General features: G+C 40.5%; 1 protein-coding gene across 1 annotated transcript in view; it reads right to left on the minus strand.

Moving 5' to 3' along the window:
• Positions 1-10,405, minus strand: part of LOC118993402 (acyl-coenzyme A synthetase ACSM3, mitochondrial-like) — an 81,087-nt gene extending 70,682 nt beyond the window's left edge. The window contains 6 exon segments of the mRNA XM_037055782.1: positions 950-1,047; positions 1,049-1,130; positions 8,440-8,654; positions 9,241-9,269; positions 9,272-9,492; positions 10,368-10,405. Of these exon segments, the coding sequence (XP_036911677.1) occupies positions 950-1,047; positions 1,049-1,130; positions 8,440-8,654; positions 9,241-9,269; positions 9,272-9,492; positions 10,368-10,405 (683 nt within the window).
• Positions 10,406-16,640: the final 6,235 nt, after the last annotated feature.

Below are 16,640 nucleotides of genomic sequence, written 5' to 3' on the forward strand. Positions count from 1 at the left end.
TAGCTTTTTTGAAGAAAGTAGGAAGAAACAGCTAGAGTTGCAAGTGTGCTCCCAAATCCTCGAGTAAAGCATGCTCATTCTAGACAGAAAGTTTGCTGCCAACCTAAAGCTAAGAGATAACTAATACATTACAAGTGTTCCAAGAGGCCCCTGGAAGTACTCCACAGCAGGACTTGCACATCAGAATAATTTAGTTTTATAACTGCATCATTAACATTAAGTGTTCCTCTTGTTATACCCTGAGAAAAATGTTGCTGTCAGCAAGGGAATTACATAGCCCACACAGGACTGATTGTAATTAGTTTTCTGGAAGACAATAACAGCTCTGTGGTTGATACTGTGATGCACCTCCTAAATCCCACTGCAGGATAAAGCACTTACCACCTGTGGGTGCTTGGTGCTCTTTAAAGATCACCTTGGCTGAAGAAAGCTGCCTTGTCTAAGGTCAGGCCTCCTTCTAGGGACAGTTTCCACTCACACTGATTGGTATGGGTATGTTAAGACCAGGGCCTCTTACTTTAGCTGGGGCTAGCTTTGAGGGGCTATCCAAACTCCAAAGGTCTCAGTGGGTTGGCCAGGGGCTTTTTGGGAGAGATAAATTTCTTTCTTGGCCAAATCCCACATCTTTCTTCCTTTTTTTCAGCTGTTGATCCCAAAAGAACTCCTTAATAAACTTCTTATACAACTAATCTGTCTCATGGTCTGCTTCCTGGAAATCCTAACCTATGAAAAACTCTTTTATATGCTAAGCTGTTTCCTGTTTGAGAGTTTTGCACTATTAACACAGTAATAATCACCAATCGTTCCCTTTGCCCATTGTTTTATTTTCATTTTTTTTCTACCACATCAACTCATGGGCTGAATATCTTTTCACTGTTGCCTTTCTTTGGTGAAAGCTGTCTACAGCAATTATGGTTATTCACGTTATCATCTCCTTGAGATCACCCACCCTTCTCTGGGACTCTGAGACACAGTTAGCTTGGTATGCAGGTTTTCACATTTACATGCCACTGCATCCACTGTTGGGGCTACAACTTCGTTGGTAATAAATAATGCACTTTGCTTTTGACAACTGCAGTCTGTAGAGGATGTCCTTCTGGGTCAGTTGAGAGGTTCCTGAAATGAAAACTCTACTTAAAGGAGCAGAAAAGAAACAATGTTTACAAGGAAGGATTTCCTTCATCCCATTTGTTAGGGTAGTGCAGATAGCTCATGTACATTCTGCATTTCTCAGAATGGGTTCATCAATTTTCCTGGCTAGGTATCTATTTGTCTTCCTTTCATTATTCTGCTTTTGCCTTTCATGGGATCTCAAAGCTCCAACTCCTGACCTTAACTGAAAGGATGTTAACATCTTGATAATTATCTTCTATCTGAAGACCATTCATAACATTCAGCTTGAAGAGGGTTTTGACTAAAAAGGATATCATTACCCAGTATTTATTGAGTCCTTGAGTGCCAGGTGTATGTTATGACTCATTTAATCCCCACCAGCCCTGGCTGGTGTAGCTCAGTGGATTGAGCACGGGCCTGTGAACCAGAGTATCGCAGTTCGATTCCCAGTCAGGGCACATGCCTGGGTTGCAGGCCGGTTCCCAGCAGGGGACTCATGAGAGGCAACCACACATTGATATTTCTCTCCCTCTCTCCTTCCCTTCCCCTCTAAAGATAAATAAATAAAATATTAAAAAAAAATCCCCACCAAAACACCCCAAACACAAAAGCTATGAATAGCTTGTCCAAGATCACCCAGAGAGAAGGTGGCCACGAAGGCACTGAACCCTGCAGCATGACTCCAGAGCTGTACACTCAACTACTTTATCCAGCGCCTTTAATTTACTTTAAAAATATTTTTTTTATTTATTTTTAGAGAGAGGGGAAGGGAGGGAAAGAGGGAAAGGAATACCAATGTGTGGTTGCCTCTTGTGCTCCCCCTAGTGGGGTACCTGGCCTGCAACCCAGGCATGTGCCCTGACTGGGAATCAAACCTGCCACCCTTTGGTTCACAGGCTGGTGCTCAATCCACTGAGCCACATCAGCCAGGGCCCAGCGCCTTTTAAAATGTACACGATTGTTTTATGGGAAACCAAAGGGGTGACTGAGATGTCTATCTTTTCTGTGCTCCTACCTGTTGTAAGTCACACTATAAGGTGAAGCGCAATGGTTAAGATGTGTCCTGAAGCAAGGCACTTTTATAGGTTGGCCTTGGACAAGCCACTTCATCTCCATGAATCCCAGGTTCTGTGTCTGTAAAATAGAAATTGTAGTAATAGATACCACATTCTTTATAGGATTAATGAGGATTAAATTAATTAAAATGTGTAGAGAGTTTAAAACAGTGCTGAACAAATTTTAGTTACTATTTTCTCAAAGGACTAATGGACTTCCAAAACTATATCTATTTATCTCAATCTATCATCTATCTATCTATCTATCTATCTATCTATCTATCTATCATCTATCTATCTATTATCTTCCAGGATCCAGCATAGTTTAAGTTTCAGACGTTCAATGGAAGACAAATGGTATTCACTTCACAATGGCTTTTACTTCTCCCGGTGACTCAATAGCCAAGGAATATTGAGGAACACATGTCTGGCCATTCCCAGACTCTCGACACTGACTCATCTATTCATTTTATAAAGGATACGGCCTTCCAGTGGAGTTCTAAAGGAGACAGACAATTAGGAGAAAAGAACCTTGTTTTTAAATAAGAATCTTTAGGTGTGTGGGATGCCCTGTCCTGTGGAGCTCTCCTGGCTGCCATGGATAAGAATAAATTGTCCTGGACATAATCTGTTGTTCTGGCAGGAAAGGGGTTGGCAATTACCTCTAGTGGAGAATGCTCTGAGCCCTTCTCCAAATGGCTTTTATTGGGATCAGAATGTGCAGGGAAATACAGCACACATGCATAGCTTATCAACCAATGTCCAAAAGGCTATAGTCATAAAAAAACTGGCATTATCTATAGATGACAATCGAAGAAACACAGAGATCATCTCAGGTCAGGGTCTGCGAGACATGCTGATGCCAAATGGTTGTAAAAACATATTTCATGAAGCAAGGAGTTAACTCCTTATGCTTTGAACTTAAACATCTGGTTTATATCAGCAGAGCTATAGCAAAGCAAAGCAGGCTTCAAAGAATACAATGTATTCTTTAGGCCTAATCTCGCTCAGGAACCCTCCATGTTAGTGTCAGTTCATGCCTGCCACCTGCATTCTTGGCTTTTCAGTCAAGACTCACTGGCCTATTTTAAGGCCTGCTTGCATGGAGCTACAGTCTCTGAAACCACACAGAGTGGTCCCCAACAGTGGTGGTGTTGTTTAAAAGGACAGACAACAACCACTCTGGGTGGGTGGGTAGGTGAGTGAGGAAGCTGTTTTAGATAGAGTAGCCAAGCCTGGCCTTTCAGAGGATGATTCCCTTGATATTTAAATTCCCTGTAAAAAAAGTTAAAAAATTCCAAAAATAAAATGTCCATTTCTACTTCACAGTTGTTATTTTGCATAAAGCCATAGTAATTGATACATGTTGCTAAAACCGTCTGGGGAAAAGTTCTCAAGATGGCCCTGGGATATAGGGAAAGAGCTCTGGTAGTACATAAGGATTCAAGGTTCTTGTTTTGCCTCTTTTTGGACAAAAAAATCATCTGAAAACTTGTTAGAATTATGAAATCTCAGGTCCAGCCCAGATTACTAGGCCAGAATATGCATTTAAATATGTTCTGTATTAAATTTACTGGGGTTGCATTGGTTAATAAAATTATATAGGTTTCAAGTACATGTTTCTATGATACATCATCTGTGTGGTACATTGGGTGTTCACCACTCAAAGTCAAGTTTTCTTTTATCACCATATATTTTATCCCCTTTACTTCCCCTACCCCCTCCTGTCTGGTAACCACCATACTGTTGCCTGTGTAACAAGGTCCTCATTATTCAGATGCACATCAAAGTTTTAGAAAAATAAACTAGATGATTTTTAAGAACTAGTCCTATTTTGAAATTTTATGAAAGTTCTAGAAAATGCTGGCAAGTCCATCAAGTTCTAGCTCTGACTTGCTGAGTGACTTTGGACAAGTGACTTAATGTTTATAAACATTAAGTTAAACATTAATAAACTTAATGTTTATTAAGTCACTTGTCCAAAGTGACAAGTGACTTCATAAATGTGCCCCCCCCCCCATTTATGAAAGCGTTGGCCTTCCTATTTATAAAATATGGCTTTCCCCTACTAATCATTAGGCTCTTGTTAAGACAGAACAAGCAAATGAATAAATATTTATTTTAAAGCCAGGGGGCCACATACATCATAGAAATCTCATAAAGATTTGTAGACTAAAATTGAGTGTTTCACTAGTTTTTTTTTTGTGGTAAATAGTACTTAGAGTAAGGGACCAACTCATTGGGTATTAATATTTTTAAAATAACTATATGCTCTCCTGACTGATGTGGCTCAGTGGATTGGGCATCATTCTGCAAACTGAAAGGTCACCAGTTCAATTCCCAGTTGGGACACATGCCTGGGTTGTGGGCCAGGTTCCTGGTTGGGGGCATGTGAGAGGCAACTGATCAATGTTTCTCTCACATGTTAGTGTTTCCCTCTCTTTCTCCCTCCCAATCCCATCTCTGAAAATAAATAAAATCATTAAAAATTAAATAAAATAACAATATGCCATATACTAAGATTTCTGTTGTAATAAGATCTGGCTTTTAATACACAGAAAAAAGTTAGAAGATTAAAACATGCTATTGGGAACAATCCCCTGAGAAACTGGAAATAAAGGAAGTAGATTGCTTTGTAAGAGCTAAACTATGAAGTCAACATAAGCTAGATTGGAACAGAGATATGCCAAGTTAGTATAAAAAGACATGATGATTCACAGAGGGGCAGGATGAAACTGTATCTTCATATATGATATCTATCAACATAGAATTGGTCTCAGAAGGGGATATTGCAACCACAGAGCATAGGGCAAATCCTGATAGTACCCATCAAAGTCTGTCTAAGGAAGAAATATTATTTAACAGATTTCACATATTATGGTCCCTAGGATGAGATGGTCCCTAGCCAGTACCTACATTCACACCAGACTGTTTTTATATTCCAAATTTACAAGTTATTTCCTGCCTCAGCACCTTTGCACATACTTTTCCATTGCCTAGAATGCTTCCGTTACCCACACCTTCTCCCACTGGCTTACTCACCCCTCAGGTCCTAGTTTAACTATTCCCCTGACTTCCTTGTAGTCTATGATGGCACCCCCCTTATGTACTCTAATGGCTCATGTGCTATTTCCGTCATAGTACTTGTCATTTATGCACTAAATGTTTATTTAATTTGTGGCTCTCTCTGCCACTGGACCCTAAACCCCATAATTCCTGAAAGGTAGCAGGTGTCAAATACCACTTGTTGTATGGAGGGATGAATGGATATAGAGGGATGAATAGATGGATTAAGCTTTCAAATTCTGGTGCCAAGAAACTGAATTATGAAAGTTACTGTTCTCCACCAAATAGACTTCCAGGTAAACATCTTCTTGTGCAGGTCTTTTAGTAGGAAGAGATACTCATACCTAGGTCTTTTGGACCTTCATACAAATAAATAAATTGGTAGTATCATTTTATACACTCTATGTCATAAACTTGGTAATGAGGGCCCCAACTCCCAAGATCTCATACTCTGCTCTCCATGCAGTAACATGAGCCAGTTTCTGACCTACAAGGCCAGTGCCAGATATGGTCAATTAACCAAGGTTGTGAGGCCTGCAAGACTTCCAGTAAGACAGGCTCCCTTCCTCTAGCTCAGTGGTTCTCAAATTTGAACATGCATCAGAACCACCTGCAGGGCTCATTAAAACACTGATATCTGTGTTTTGCTTATCTCCACCCAAATTTGGGATTCAGTAGATCTTGGGTGGGGCTGAAGGATTTACATTTCTGACAAGTTCCCAGTGGTGCCAATGCTGCTGGTCTGGGAGCACATGATGAGAATTATAGTTTAGTACTATTCCTCTGTAGTACTATGTACCTTTTGTTTTGGGGAAGTACATTAAAACTCATCCTGCTACTCTCCCATCTAATAATGCATTTCTAAACTTTCTAAGACTCCTCAAAAGGTACCATTCAATTCTACATTTTTCTTTTTTATTGCAAAATAAATGAAATGTGCAACAGAGTTTATGCAGTGTATCTGTATAATTTTCTTTTAAAATATGAAAATAAGCATTATCTATTACCCAGATTAGTAAAAAGAATTTAACAATCTGTTTGAGGCCCCCTGTGTGCCTGGCTTTAGATTCCCATGTAGCTATTCCCATGTAGCTATTAATGTTGTATTAACCATTCTTTCACCTTTCCTTATCATTTTATCACATGTGTATGTAAACCTAAGAAATATATGAATAACTGAAGTCCTTGTAAATATTTTATTACCTCAGGTATATTAATAAAGAAAAATATTAGGGAATTGAATAACTGTGAGCTAATTTCTGATTCTGTCATGAAGACTAGCATTTAGTATAATAGACTCACCATTCATTGTCTTCCTCTCATTCTCACTTCTAAGAGAATCTGCCTTCTGTCATGCCCATAGCCCCAGTAACCATGTTTGTATCAGATGAAGCTGCCTCTGACAACATCTGAGTTGCCTAAACTAAGCCATCCCAATCAGAGTTTGCCTCAAATTTTGATTTAAGAGACTAAGTGGATTAACAGATGAAATATATAGGGTTAGAGCCTGAGGTCTCTGTGTGGCAAATGAGTCATGTGCCATCCAGAATGAAAGGGAATGGAGAGACAATGCATCAGGAGAGAGCAGTCAAAGGAGCAGACACTTGAAAGAGGAAGAAACAAGAGGCCCTGTGGCTTCACATCAAAAGAAAGAGAGAAGCTGCCCCGAATAGCCTGTTTCCTTGCAGAGACCTTGTTCTTTCTATACTTTTTTTCTGTAAGATTGTCCAGATGTTCAAAGATTCTTTTTCCTTATTAAGTTTATATGAATGGGTTTGTGGTCCTGACCATCAGTCTCTTAATAAGACAATGACATTAAGCAGCTTTAATGAAAGCAATAATTTTATTTTAAAAAACTATGTAAGAGTGGACTATGCAACTCTGATGTATAATTTAAATAAGCACACGAGATCACAGGATATAATTTTCTTCAAATGCAAGTAATGGCTATAATAAAATAATAATTCCTACTTGATATAATGATTTATTATGACAATAGGGACATTAATTCAACAAATATTTTGTGGAGCATCTAGTATATGCCAATCATTGGAGGCCAGAGACAATATACCATAGTCATTAGTCCTGGCTGGTATGGTTCAGTGGGTTGAGCACCAGCCTGAAAACTAAATATATCACAGTCATTGCCTTTTGGGATCTACAGAGTCCTACAAGAATGACAGATTTATGACCAAAAAGTATACCCACGTAATATTGTACAGGTTAAAATGGAAATACCTGTTTCTTGTTGAGCTTACAAAAGAAAGCACCTGGATTGGGACCTCAGGATGGGGTTGTGTGAGAAGATGATATTAGAGAAAAGGCTTGACTATCTAAAAATAGTTGTCCAGGAGGTGAAGTATGAGGGGAAGGCTTTTCAAGCAAAGGAAAAAGTGTGCATAAAAGCCAGGAGATGGGAAAACTCACAAATCTCATAGGAAGCCATTTGACATGGCACATGAGGGTGAGGAAATGAGAACAATGAAGGGAAGATAGCTAGAATCTTCCATAGCACATCTGGAGAAGTTCATATTTTATCTGAGAGGCAATAGGGAGTTATTAAATAATGTCAAGCAGCCAAATAATTGGATAAAAAATTATTTTTTGTTCTATAAAGAACACTGACTATGGAGGATGAATTGGATTTGGAGAGGGTGTGGGCACATACAAGACAAAATTAGGAAAACATCAGAGGAAATCCATTCAAAAGATGGTAAACATGAAATAAGACAATGGCAATGAAATTGGAAGAGAATTCTGGAGGCATGTAGATGGTCAAATTTATGAGGTGTAGGAACTGATTAGGAAAGAGTCAGCTATCTGACTTAGAACACCAGATGGACTAATCATGAGAGGAATGATGGCATACCACAGGAGCTGGGGTGGGCTCTTTGAGTTTGTGGTTGCACAGAGTTTCAGATGACCATGCTGGTCCTATAAAATGAGAAAAGCAGTTGGTGTGAGGATATTTAGTTGTTGATTGGCATCCACTTAATAAAGCTATTGCATTTTGAAAAACCAGACTCCTGTTTTAGGTCAAAAGATATGGCATGTTTCCAACACATTTCTAAGATTCCTGAGAATAACACTGTATTTTACAAAGCTTCTCAAATATTTACCCAAATAAATTTCTCATGATTACTTGGATGTTTTGGAAAATCTACTATCCAGCCTACTTTAATTATGATCAGATTTCAAACATTACTGACTTGTTTGTAGACAGGCTATATTGTCAAGCCACAACACCAGGATCCTGGGCAGAATCACAATGACTCACCCTCCCCTTTGCAGAGCACAGGTTTCTGTGAGTGTACTGGCAAATTTCCTGCACAGATAACCCAGTTCCTCAAAACTCTGTCTCATTTCTTCTTCACTTCCACTCATCCACCAGAAGGCTGGATTGGAAGTTCTCTTTCCAGCCTAAGGAAAGACAGTCTAGTCATGGGTTTAAAGGTGGTTATTAAGCTAAATTCTATTTTAATAGACTAATGGAATATTTTCTCCAAAGAAAACTCACAGGTCATTCATCAGGACATACATGGAGTATTTGGAAGCAACTCTGGAATTTTTATTTCTAGATGTCGGGAACCATGTCATTTGAACCATGTCATTTCTTCCAGCATGTGTCATTTCTCATTTAGCCTGATGGTTAAAATTCTTGTATCCCTTTATAGTTCTCCCAATGCTGTACCTATGCCTTATGTACTTGGAGTCAATTTTCACTCTAGTCACTTTTGCTTTTAAAAAAAGTAACCTATGATCATACATTTTTGTAACTCATGCTTTCTCAACCATGGAACTATTAACATGTTGAGCCAGATAATCCTTTGCTGTGGGGGACTGTCTTGTGCATTTGGGGTATTTAACAACAACATCCTTGGCCTCTACCATTCATACACATCTCCTTACAAGTCATGGCAACAAAATGGTCTCCAGACAATGCCAAATATCTCCAGGGACAAAATCACTCCCATTTAGGAACTACAGACTGGCCCTTGATCTATACCTTTTCCATATTGGTCCATTAGTCCAGATGTCTTTAGTATAGTTGAAATACTCTGAAGTCTCCAGTTTGAAGCCCTGTTTCATGGACTCACAGTTAGAAAAATTCTGACGGGTCACTGTTCTATAATCTTTATGCAACACTCTCATAGGACCAGGAATTGCTAGGTGCTGAAAACACTTGGCATGAAGTAATATCTCTATAGTGACAAGAGATAGTATCAGTTTTGTTGGATGTTTTAGTACCCAAGGTTTCCTGTGGAGACCAATCCATATAAAAGATAAGCAAAGGGACAACTAGTTGTTTCTGTCCTAAAGGTAACTATACCCTGAAGTAGCTATGTTTCATTACTCATCATCATCATCATTATCATAGTAGCATTTTCTGAGCATTCACTAAGCTCTAAACACTGTACTCTGTGTTTTACATGCAATTTATCATTAAACTATTAAAGTAAACCTGTGAGGTAGATACTATTATCATCTCTGTTTACAAATATAGAAAATGACTAGTAAGAGGCTGTTTAGTCAGCTCTGGAAACCATAATAAAATACCATAGATTGATGGGCTTACAAAACAGACATTTATTTCTCATAGTTCTGGAAGCTGGACAGTCCAATATCAAGGGGTTTGTTCCCTGGTGAGGGGCTCTGTTTCTGGCTCTCTAGTGACTGTCTTCTCTGTGTCCATACATGGTAGAGAAAGGGAGCTCTGGTCTCTCTTCTTCTTATAAGGACACTTAATCCCATCATGGGGGTCTCACCCTCATGACTGCATCTAAACCTAATCACATCCCAAAGATCCCACCTCCAAAATACCATCACATTGGGGGGAAACAAACATTCAATCTGTAATAGAGGCATTGGATAGATTTGAACCAAGAAATATCTGGTTCTAGCCCATTCTCCTGTCTCATGTTATTGCTTCCCATGTTTATTTCTAAAGAAGGAAAGACCTGGGTCACCCAGTTACTCTCAGTGAAGGCAAAGGGCTAAGCTTTCTCACCTAATATCTTTTATCTGCAGATGTCAAATTAGTGCAGAAATAAATGTCAAGGAGAATTTTCACAGTAGATAATTCATAGATAAAATAATTGAGGGTGGACCACTACCAATTAGGCACAAAAGCACCATCCAAGATCCTCTAGTTTACAAGCTGTGGTTCCCATGCTCCCATTAAGAGCCCACACTGACTTTAAGCCCGGGCTTTGAGCTACATTTACCAGAGATGTAACAATAGGGCTTCAGCTGTAGGGCTTTTGTTAGGAAGGACCCTCTAGAACATTCAGCCCTCCCTGGTTTTGTGGGAAATTGATCACAATACCTTTTTAGTTGGCTGAGATCTCATAAATGAAGCTGTTCAAAGCACAGTTTTGGGGATCTTACAGTTTACTCCTTCATGTTTCTTATAATTTTCCAAATTTCCTACAATAAAACATTACTGTCACAGTCATTAAATCATCATTTTAAATAATTTCTTGCTGTGTGTGTAGTGTGGCTATATGGAAGCATTTCTGTATTGATAAAGTGCCAAACAAGAATTAACAGAAGCTGTCAGCTGTAAGTTTTACTGTAAATGTACCTGGCATTTGGGCATAATGTTGTACACTCAGAGCATGAGAAGACCTGGATGTTTCTCCTGACCCCTCACCCCACCCATTTGTAAAAGGATCTGATGATTTGGTGAGCTTGAGCCCTCTGAGATTGCCTGGTGTGAGTCTCTTCATTTTCCACCTGCAAGGAAAATAGAGTCCCAGAGAGCAGAAGCAACTTTTTTCCATGTCATATTAGAATGAGAACTAGAAGTCAGGCACTTGATTGCCATTTGAATGTCTGCTTTATTACAGTTCAATATGATTTTTATCAAGCAGTGATTTTCAACGTTGCCTGTACTTTTGAATCATCAATAAAGCTTTTAAAAATGATTTATTTATTTTTAGAGAGGAGGAATGGAGGGAGAAAGAGAAACATCAATGTCTGGTTGCCTCTCATGTCCTCCCTACTGGGGACCTGGCCCACAACTCAGGTATATGCCCTGACTGGGAATCAAATTGGTGACCCTTTGGTTCATAGGCCAGCACTCAGTCCACTGAGCAACACCACTCAGGGCACCAGGAAAGCTTTTTAAAAAATACTGATGCCTGGGTCTTGGACCAATGAAATCTGAATCTCAGGTCAGGGCAGGGGCGGTGATGGGCCACTTTTTAAAGTCTCCTCAAAGGACTCTAATGTGCAACAACAGTTGAGAATCACTGACCTAGAGGCTGTGATCTCCAAACCAGCAGCATCAACATCACCTGGAAGCTAGGTGGAAATGCATATTCTTAGACTTGGGGTTCACATTTTGCCAATGTAGACACTAATAGAAACTCTATCAGAGTTGTCCCAAAGATCAAATGAGACAATGCCTGCAAAGTGCCTGGAGTCTTATATGTGACTATCAACTAGAACAGGGGTTGGCAAACATTTTCTGTAAAGTGCCAGATAGTAAATATTTTAGGCTCTGAGGGCCACATAATCTCTGTTGCAAAAGGCTCTGATTGAGATAGAATCCATTGACAAACCATAAACAAATGGGCATAACTGTGTTCTCCCCAAGACTGATTTATGAATACTGAAACTTGAATTTCACGTGCCATGAATTATTTCTCTTCTGATTTTTAAAAAATATTTTAAAATGTAAAAATGCACATAGAAACCAATGGAGGACTGGATTAGCCCAGGATCATAGTTTGCTGATCTTTGCACTACAGTGTAAGTTTTATGAGAGTCCAGACCTTGTCTTTTATGTTCATGGTACTATCCTGAGAATGATAACTGTGTTTGTCCATAGGAGGTGCTTAATAAATATTTTTTGAGTGAACAATGACTTTTTTAAGAAGGAAGAACATTTGTATGCATTTTATTTCAGTAACTTAGGACTACGCTAGACCTTAGATGTACCTCTACCACTTTAACCAGATAGATGTGACTATGTGCACCATTCACATGTGTTTATTTAGATTTAAATGAATTTAAATACTATTTAAAAATTATTTCTTTAGTCATGATAGCTACATTTCAAGTACTTACTATGTGGCCAGAAGCTACCATACACAGGTGCATCAGTCTAACATATTTCTGTCACTGCAGAACATTCTTGTAGATGGGGCTGCTCTCTACTGATAAAGGCTCAGACTGCAGTGATAAAAATCAATAAAGTACAGGAATATTGAGGGGAAAGGTTCTCAAAATAAGATTTTTCAAAGGGTTCTGGTTTAGTAAAGTACTGCCCATTCCTATTCTCCTGCCTAAGGGCTGTGGGAGGGAAAGTATTCACAGGAATCTCCTTAGGCTCCAGAACAGGCTGCTCTTTTGGACAAAAATGAACCCCCAAGTCCTCAAATACCACTCACTGTAGTGGTGGAGGAACACCCTTCCCTCCTGTTAGCTGGCAAGTTACAGCCTGCACATTGGGCAGCTACCCGCTTTGCTACTGAATTAGCATCAGGCTTCCTTCAACCAAAGATAGAAATTAAGTAATCAACATAAAGTTTTTTTTAAAGATTTTATTTATTTATCTTTAGCGTGGAAGGGAAGGAGAGAAGGAGAGAAATATCAATGTATGGTTGCCTCTTGTGAGTCCCCTGCTGGGAACTGGCCTGCAACCCAGGCATGTGCCCGACTGGGAATTGAACCGCGATCGTGTGGTTAGAAGTCCCGCGATCAGTCCACTGACCTACATTAGCCAGGGCGGGAAAGTTCTTGAAGTAAAGTAAAAGTACTACTGCAGTGAACACACAATAATAAAGTAAAAGAACCTTATTGCTGATACAGAGCAAGTTCTAGTTGTCTTGGTGGAAGATCAATCAAGCCATAACATTCTCTTAAGCTAAAGCTAATGCAGATCGTAGTCCTAACTGTCATCAGTAATATGAGTCTGAGAGAGGTGAAGAAGCTTCAGAAGAAAAATTTAAAGTTATCAGAGTCTAGTTCATGAAGTTTAAAGAAAGAAGTCATCTCTGTAACATAAAAGTACAAGGTGAAGCAGCAAGTGCTAATGCAGAAGCTGCAACAAGTTATCCAGAAGATTTAGCTGAGATAATTAATGAAGTTGGCTGTACTGAAAAACAGTCTTTTAATGTAGAAAAATTGCCTTATATTGGAGGAAGATGCCATTCAAGACTTTTATGCTAGAGAGAAGTCAATGCCTGGCTTCAAAGCTTCAAGGGATAGGCTGACTATCTCATTAGGGGCTAATGCAGCTGATGACTTTAAGTTGAAGCCAGTGTTCATTTATTATTATGAAAATCCTCTGATCCTTAATAATTATACTAAAGGATATGAAGATGGTGGCAATGTAGGTGGGAGCTGAGCTCACTTGCTCATGCACCCAAATGGGACACTTAACCAATCTTCTGAAAAACAGAGTGAGCATAATGCATGCACTGACAAGCAGTGCCCGCGGTGTCATGGATGAGACATGAGACAAATTCACACGGACTACCAAGTCCTGTGGAGGAAAAGGGATGGCAAGGCTACTCCCTCAAGGGGGGAGAGCCTCAGAATGGCCTTGCCATCCTCTCAAGGGGAGAGCAGCTTGGAGTGACCAGGCAACTCTTTCGCCAGGGGAGAGAGAGTGCCCGACCCTTGCCTAGTCAGGCTTTTATTGGGATTTTTGCACAGGAGTTCAGCTACAGCTTATTAATCATTGCCAAGCAGTAAACAGTAGATAATATACAAAGAATTATTAGGGCTTCTTCTAAATCAGGGCCTGTCAGCTAAAAGGCTACAGAACTTTGGGAACATAAACTCTTTTTCTGCTTGGGGCCCTTATCATCTAACTAAAAGAATTCTTAAACAAAGGTCTCAGAGGGTTTCACATATTCCTTCTCAGGTCTGATTACCCAGGGAGCCCACCATTCCCAGCACAAGGCTTGCACTGCCTTCCCCATCATAGGTTTTTAGGCTTTAGTGGATTAGAGCCAGGAAGCGTTTCCCAGAGGACACGGGGACTCCGGCTTCATCAAAGCTGGGGGGTGAGAGTCCATCACTCCCTCTTTGTCTCAGTCCCCTGAGTCCTTCCATGATGGCCTCCCAAGTGATTGTGTCTGGCCTAGGTTGCCCCTCCTCTGAGGGGTCTCACCTGTCTCTGACCATCCGACCATACTTTGGGGGCAGGGCAATGAAGCAGGGGCAGAATCTGCTGTCAGAGACAAGCCTTGTCTTCTCAGTGGCTCACACTCTGGAGGTGGCTCACGGCCTTAGACATGGGAGATGGTTTACAATTCCTGAACCAGGCAGGGTGATCCCCAACATGAGCAGCCAACAGAATTCCAGCTGATATCAGCCAAATTCCAGCTGATATTTGGCTTCCAAACTTCTATTGGAAGTTTGGAAGCCAAAGTGCACAGAGGATGCTTTAAAATGGGCAGTTTAGGTTTGTAGGCTGATAGGAAGGTTACCAAGCCTTATTCAGGAGACCCTGGCTATTGCAGGAGCATGGGAAGAGAGTTGGGACAGTGGTAGCAGCCCAGCGGCTCCATTCCCTTGTAGAGCAGGGAAGTCCCAGACCCATACCAGGAGAGACCTGGACATGTAAAGTCCCTGGGGGGTGGGGGGAGGATAAGAAGGCAGCAAGTGACACACAGCTCGGGGTGTACCCCCACTGGGGCTGAGGTCACTGACTGGGATAGAGTTAGAGAATTTGAGGAGCTGGGTAATACCTGGACCTGAAAGAAGAGATGGGCCATGACTGGCCATGACCCAGAAAGACTCTGGACTGGTCATAAGAGAGTTGGACTGTGTGAAAAACTGGGCAGTGGCTAAGAGCAGCAGCAGCATCCAACAGGGCATTTTTCAGAGGGGAAACTGAACCACTGAACAGGGACCCCCCAGCATACCAGCCCCCCAGCCAGAGAAGAGGGAAGAGTGTGGGTGTGATTTCCTCCCACTTGGGTCACCTCGTGGACTGATCAGAGGGGTGCAAAATGAGGTGGATTATCGGTACAGCCTGGCACAAAGATGCAGAGTGGACAGTGTGGGCCACACAGTGCTCAGAGGGTGAGGCCTGGAAACTGGGCGACTGATTATTGTAGCCAAGACTGAGCCCCATCCTTGCAGAACACAGGAGAGGGAAAAGACAGAGCCAAGCCCTCTTCTGTCTGTAGGATCCTGGAAGGTCTGCAAAACTGGCCAGGCAGGTTTAAAATCAGCAGGAGATCCCCCCCCCCGCCCCCCCGCCCCACTGCCCAGAGTAAGAGCTAAGAACTAGAGATGTAAGAAAACCAGAGACAGATCCAGAAAGAAGTCAGAAGGCAAATACCAACAGCTAAGACAAATTAACTTCGCTCTCCTTCAGTACTTGCATTTTTATTTCTCTTCTTTCCATTTATTTTTTGTTTTGTTTTCATTGTTTGATGTTTTTATTTTCCCTTTTATATTCCATTTAAATTTTTCTTCTTTCACTTCACTGCTATTCCTAATATCACAATTCTCTTGGCCTTTTGCTATTTTTTTATTGTTTTTCCATTGAAATAGAGTTGTCCCATTTCCCCCCCACCACACCCCTACAATTCAACTATCCCCATCTCCCAGCCCGATAACACCAACCCTTAGTTTTGTCCATGTGTCCTTTATAGATGTTCCTGAAAACCCTTCCCTCTTTCCCCCAATTATCCCCACCCACCTCCCCTCTGCTTATTGCCAATTTGTTATTAATTCCAATGTCTCTGGTTATATTTTGCTTCATTGTTTGTTTTGTTGATTAGGTTTCACTTAAAGATGAGATTATATGGTATTCATCTTTCACCCCCTAGCTTATTTAACTTAGCATAATGCTCTCCAGATCCATCTATGCTGTTGCAAAGGGTAGGAGCTCCTTTTTTCTTTCAGCTGTGTAGTATTTATTCCACCATGTAGATGTACCATAAATTTGATCCATTCATTTACTGATGGGCACTTATTTATTCTTTTTATACAGATTATACATTTCTTTTTTTTCTTTTGGATTACATTTAAAATATTCATTTTTTTACTTTTGATTTTTATTGTTGTTCAAATAGTTTTTTTGCCTTTTCCCCTCCCCTCCCCACCATCCCAGCCTTCCCCACCTCCCTCCCATTTCCAACCTCCTTGCTATTGTTCATGTGTCCGTTATACTTGTTTCTGTAAACGCTTCACCCTTTTCCCCCATTATGCCCTCCCCTTACCCTTATGGTTACTGTCTATCGGTTCCCAGTTTCAATGTCTATGGTTATATTTTGCTTGCTTGTTTCTTTTGTTGATTAGTTTACAGTTAAAGGTGAGATCATGTGGTATTTGTCTTTCACCACCTAGCTTATTTCACTAAGCGTAACACTGTCCAGTTCCATCCATACTGTCGCAAAAGATAGGAGCTCCTTCTTTCTTTCAGCTGCATACAAT

The sequence above is a fragment of the Sturnira hondurensis genome, unplaced genomic scaffold (genome assembly GCF_014824575.4).
Source record: "Sturnira hondurensis isolate 20B ecotype Veracruz unplaced genomic scaffold, ASM1482457v3 Scaffold0008729, whole genome shotgun sequence".
In the NCBI taxonomy this organism is placed as follows: Eukaryota; Metazoa; Chordata; class Mammalia; order Chiroptera; family Phyllostomidae; genus Sturnira; species Sturnira hondurensis.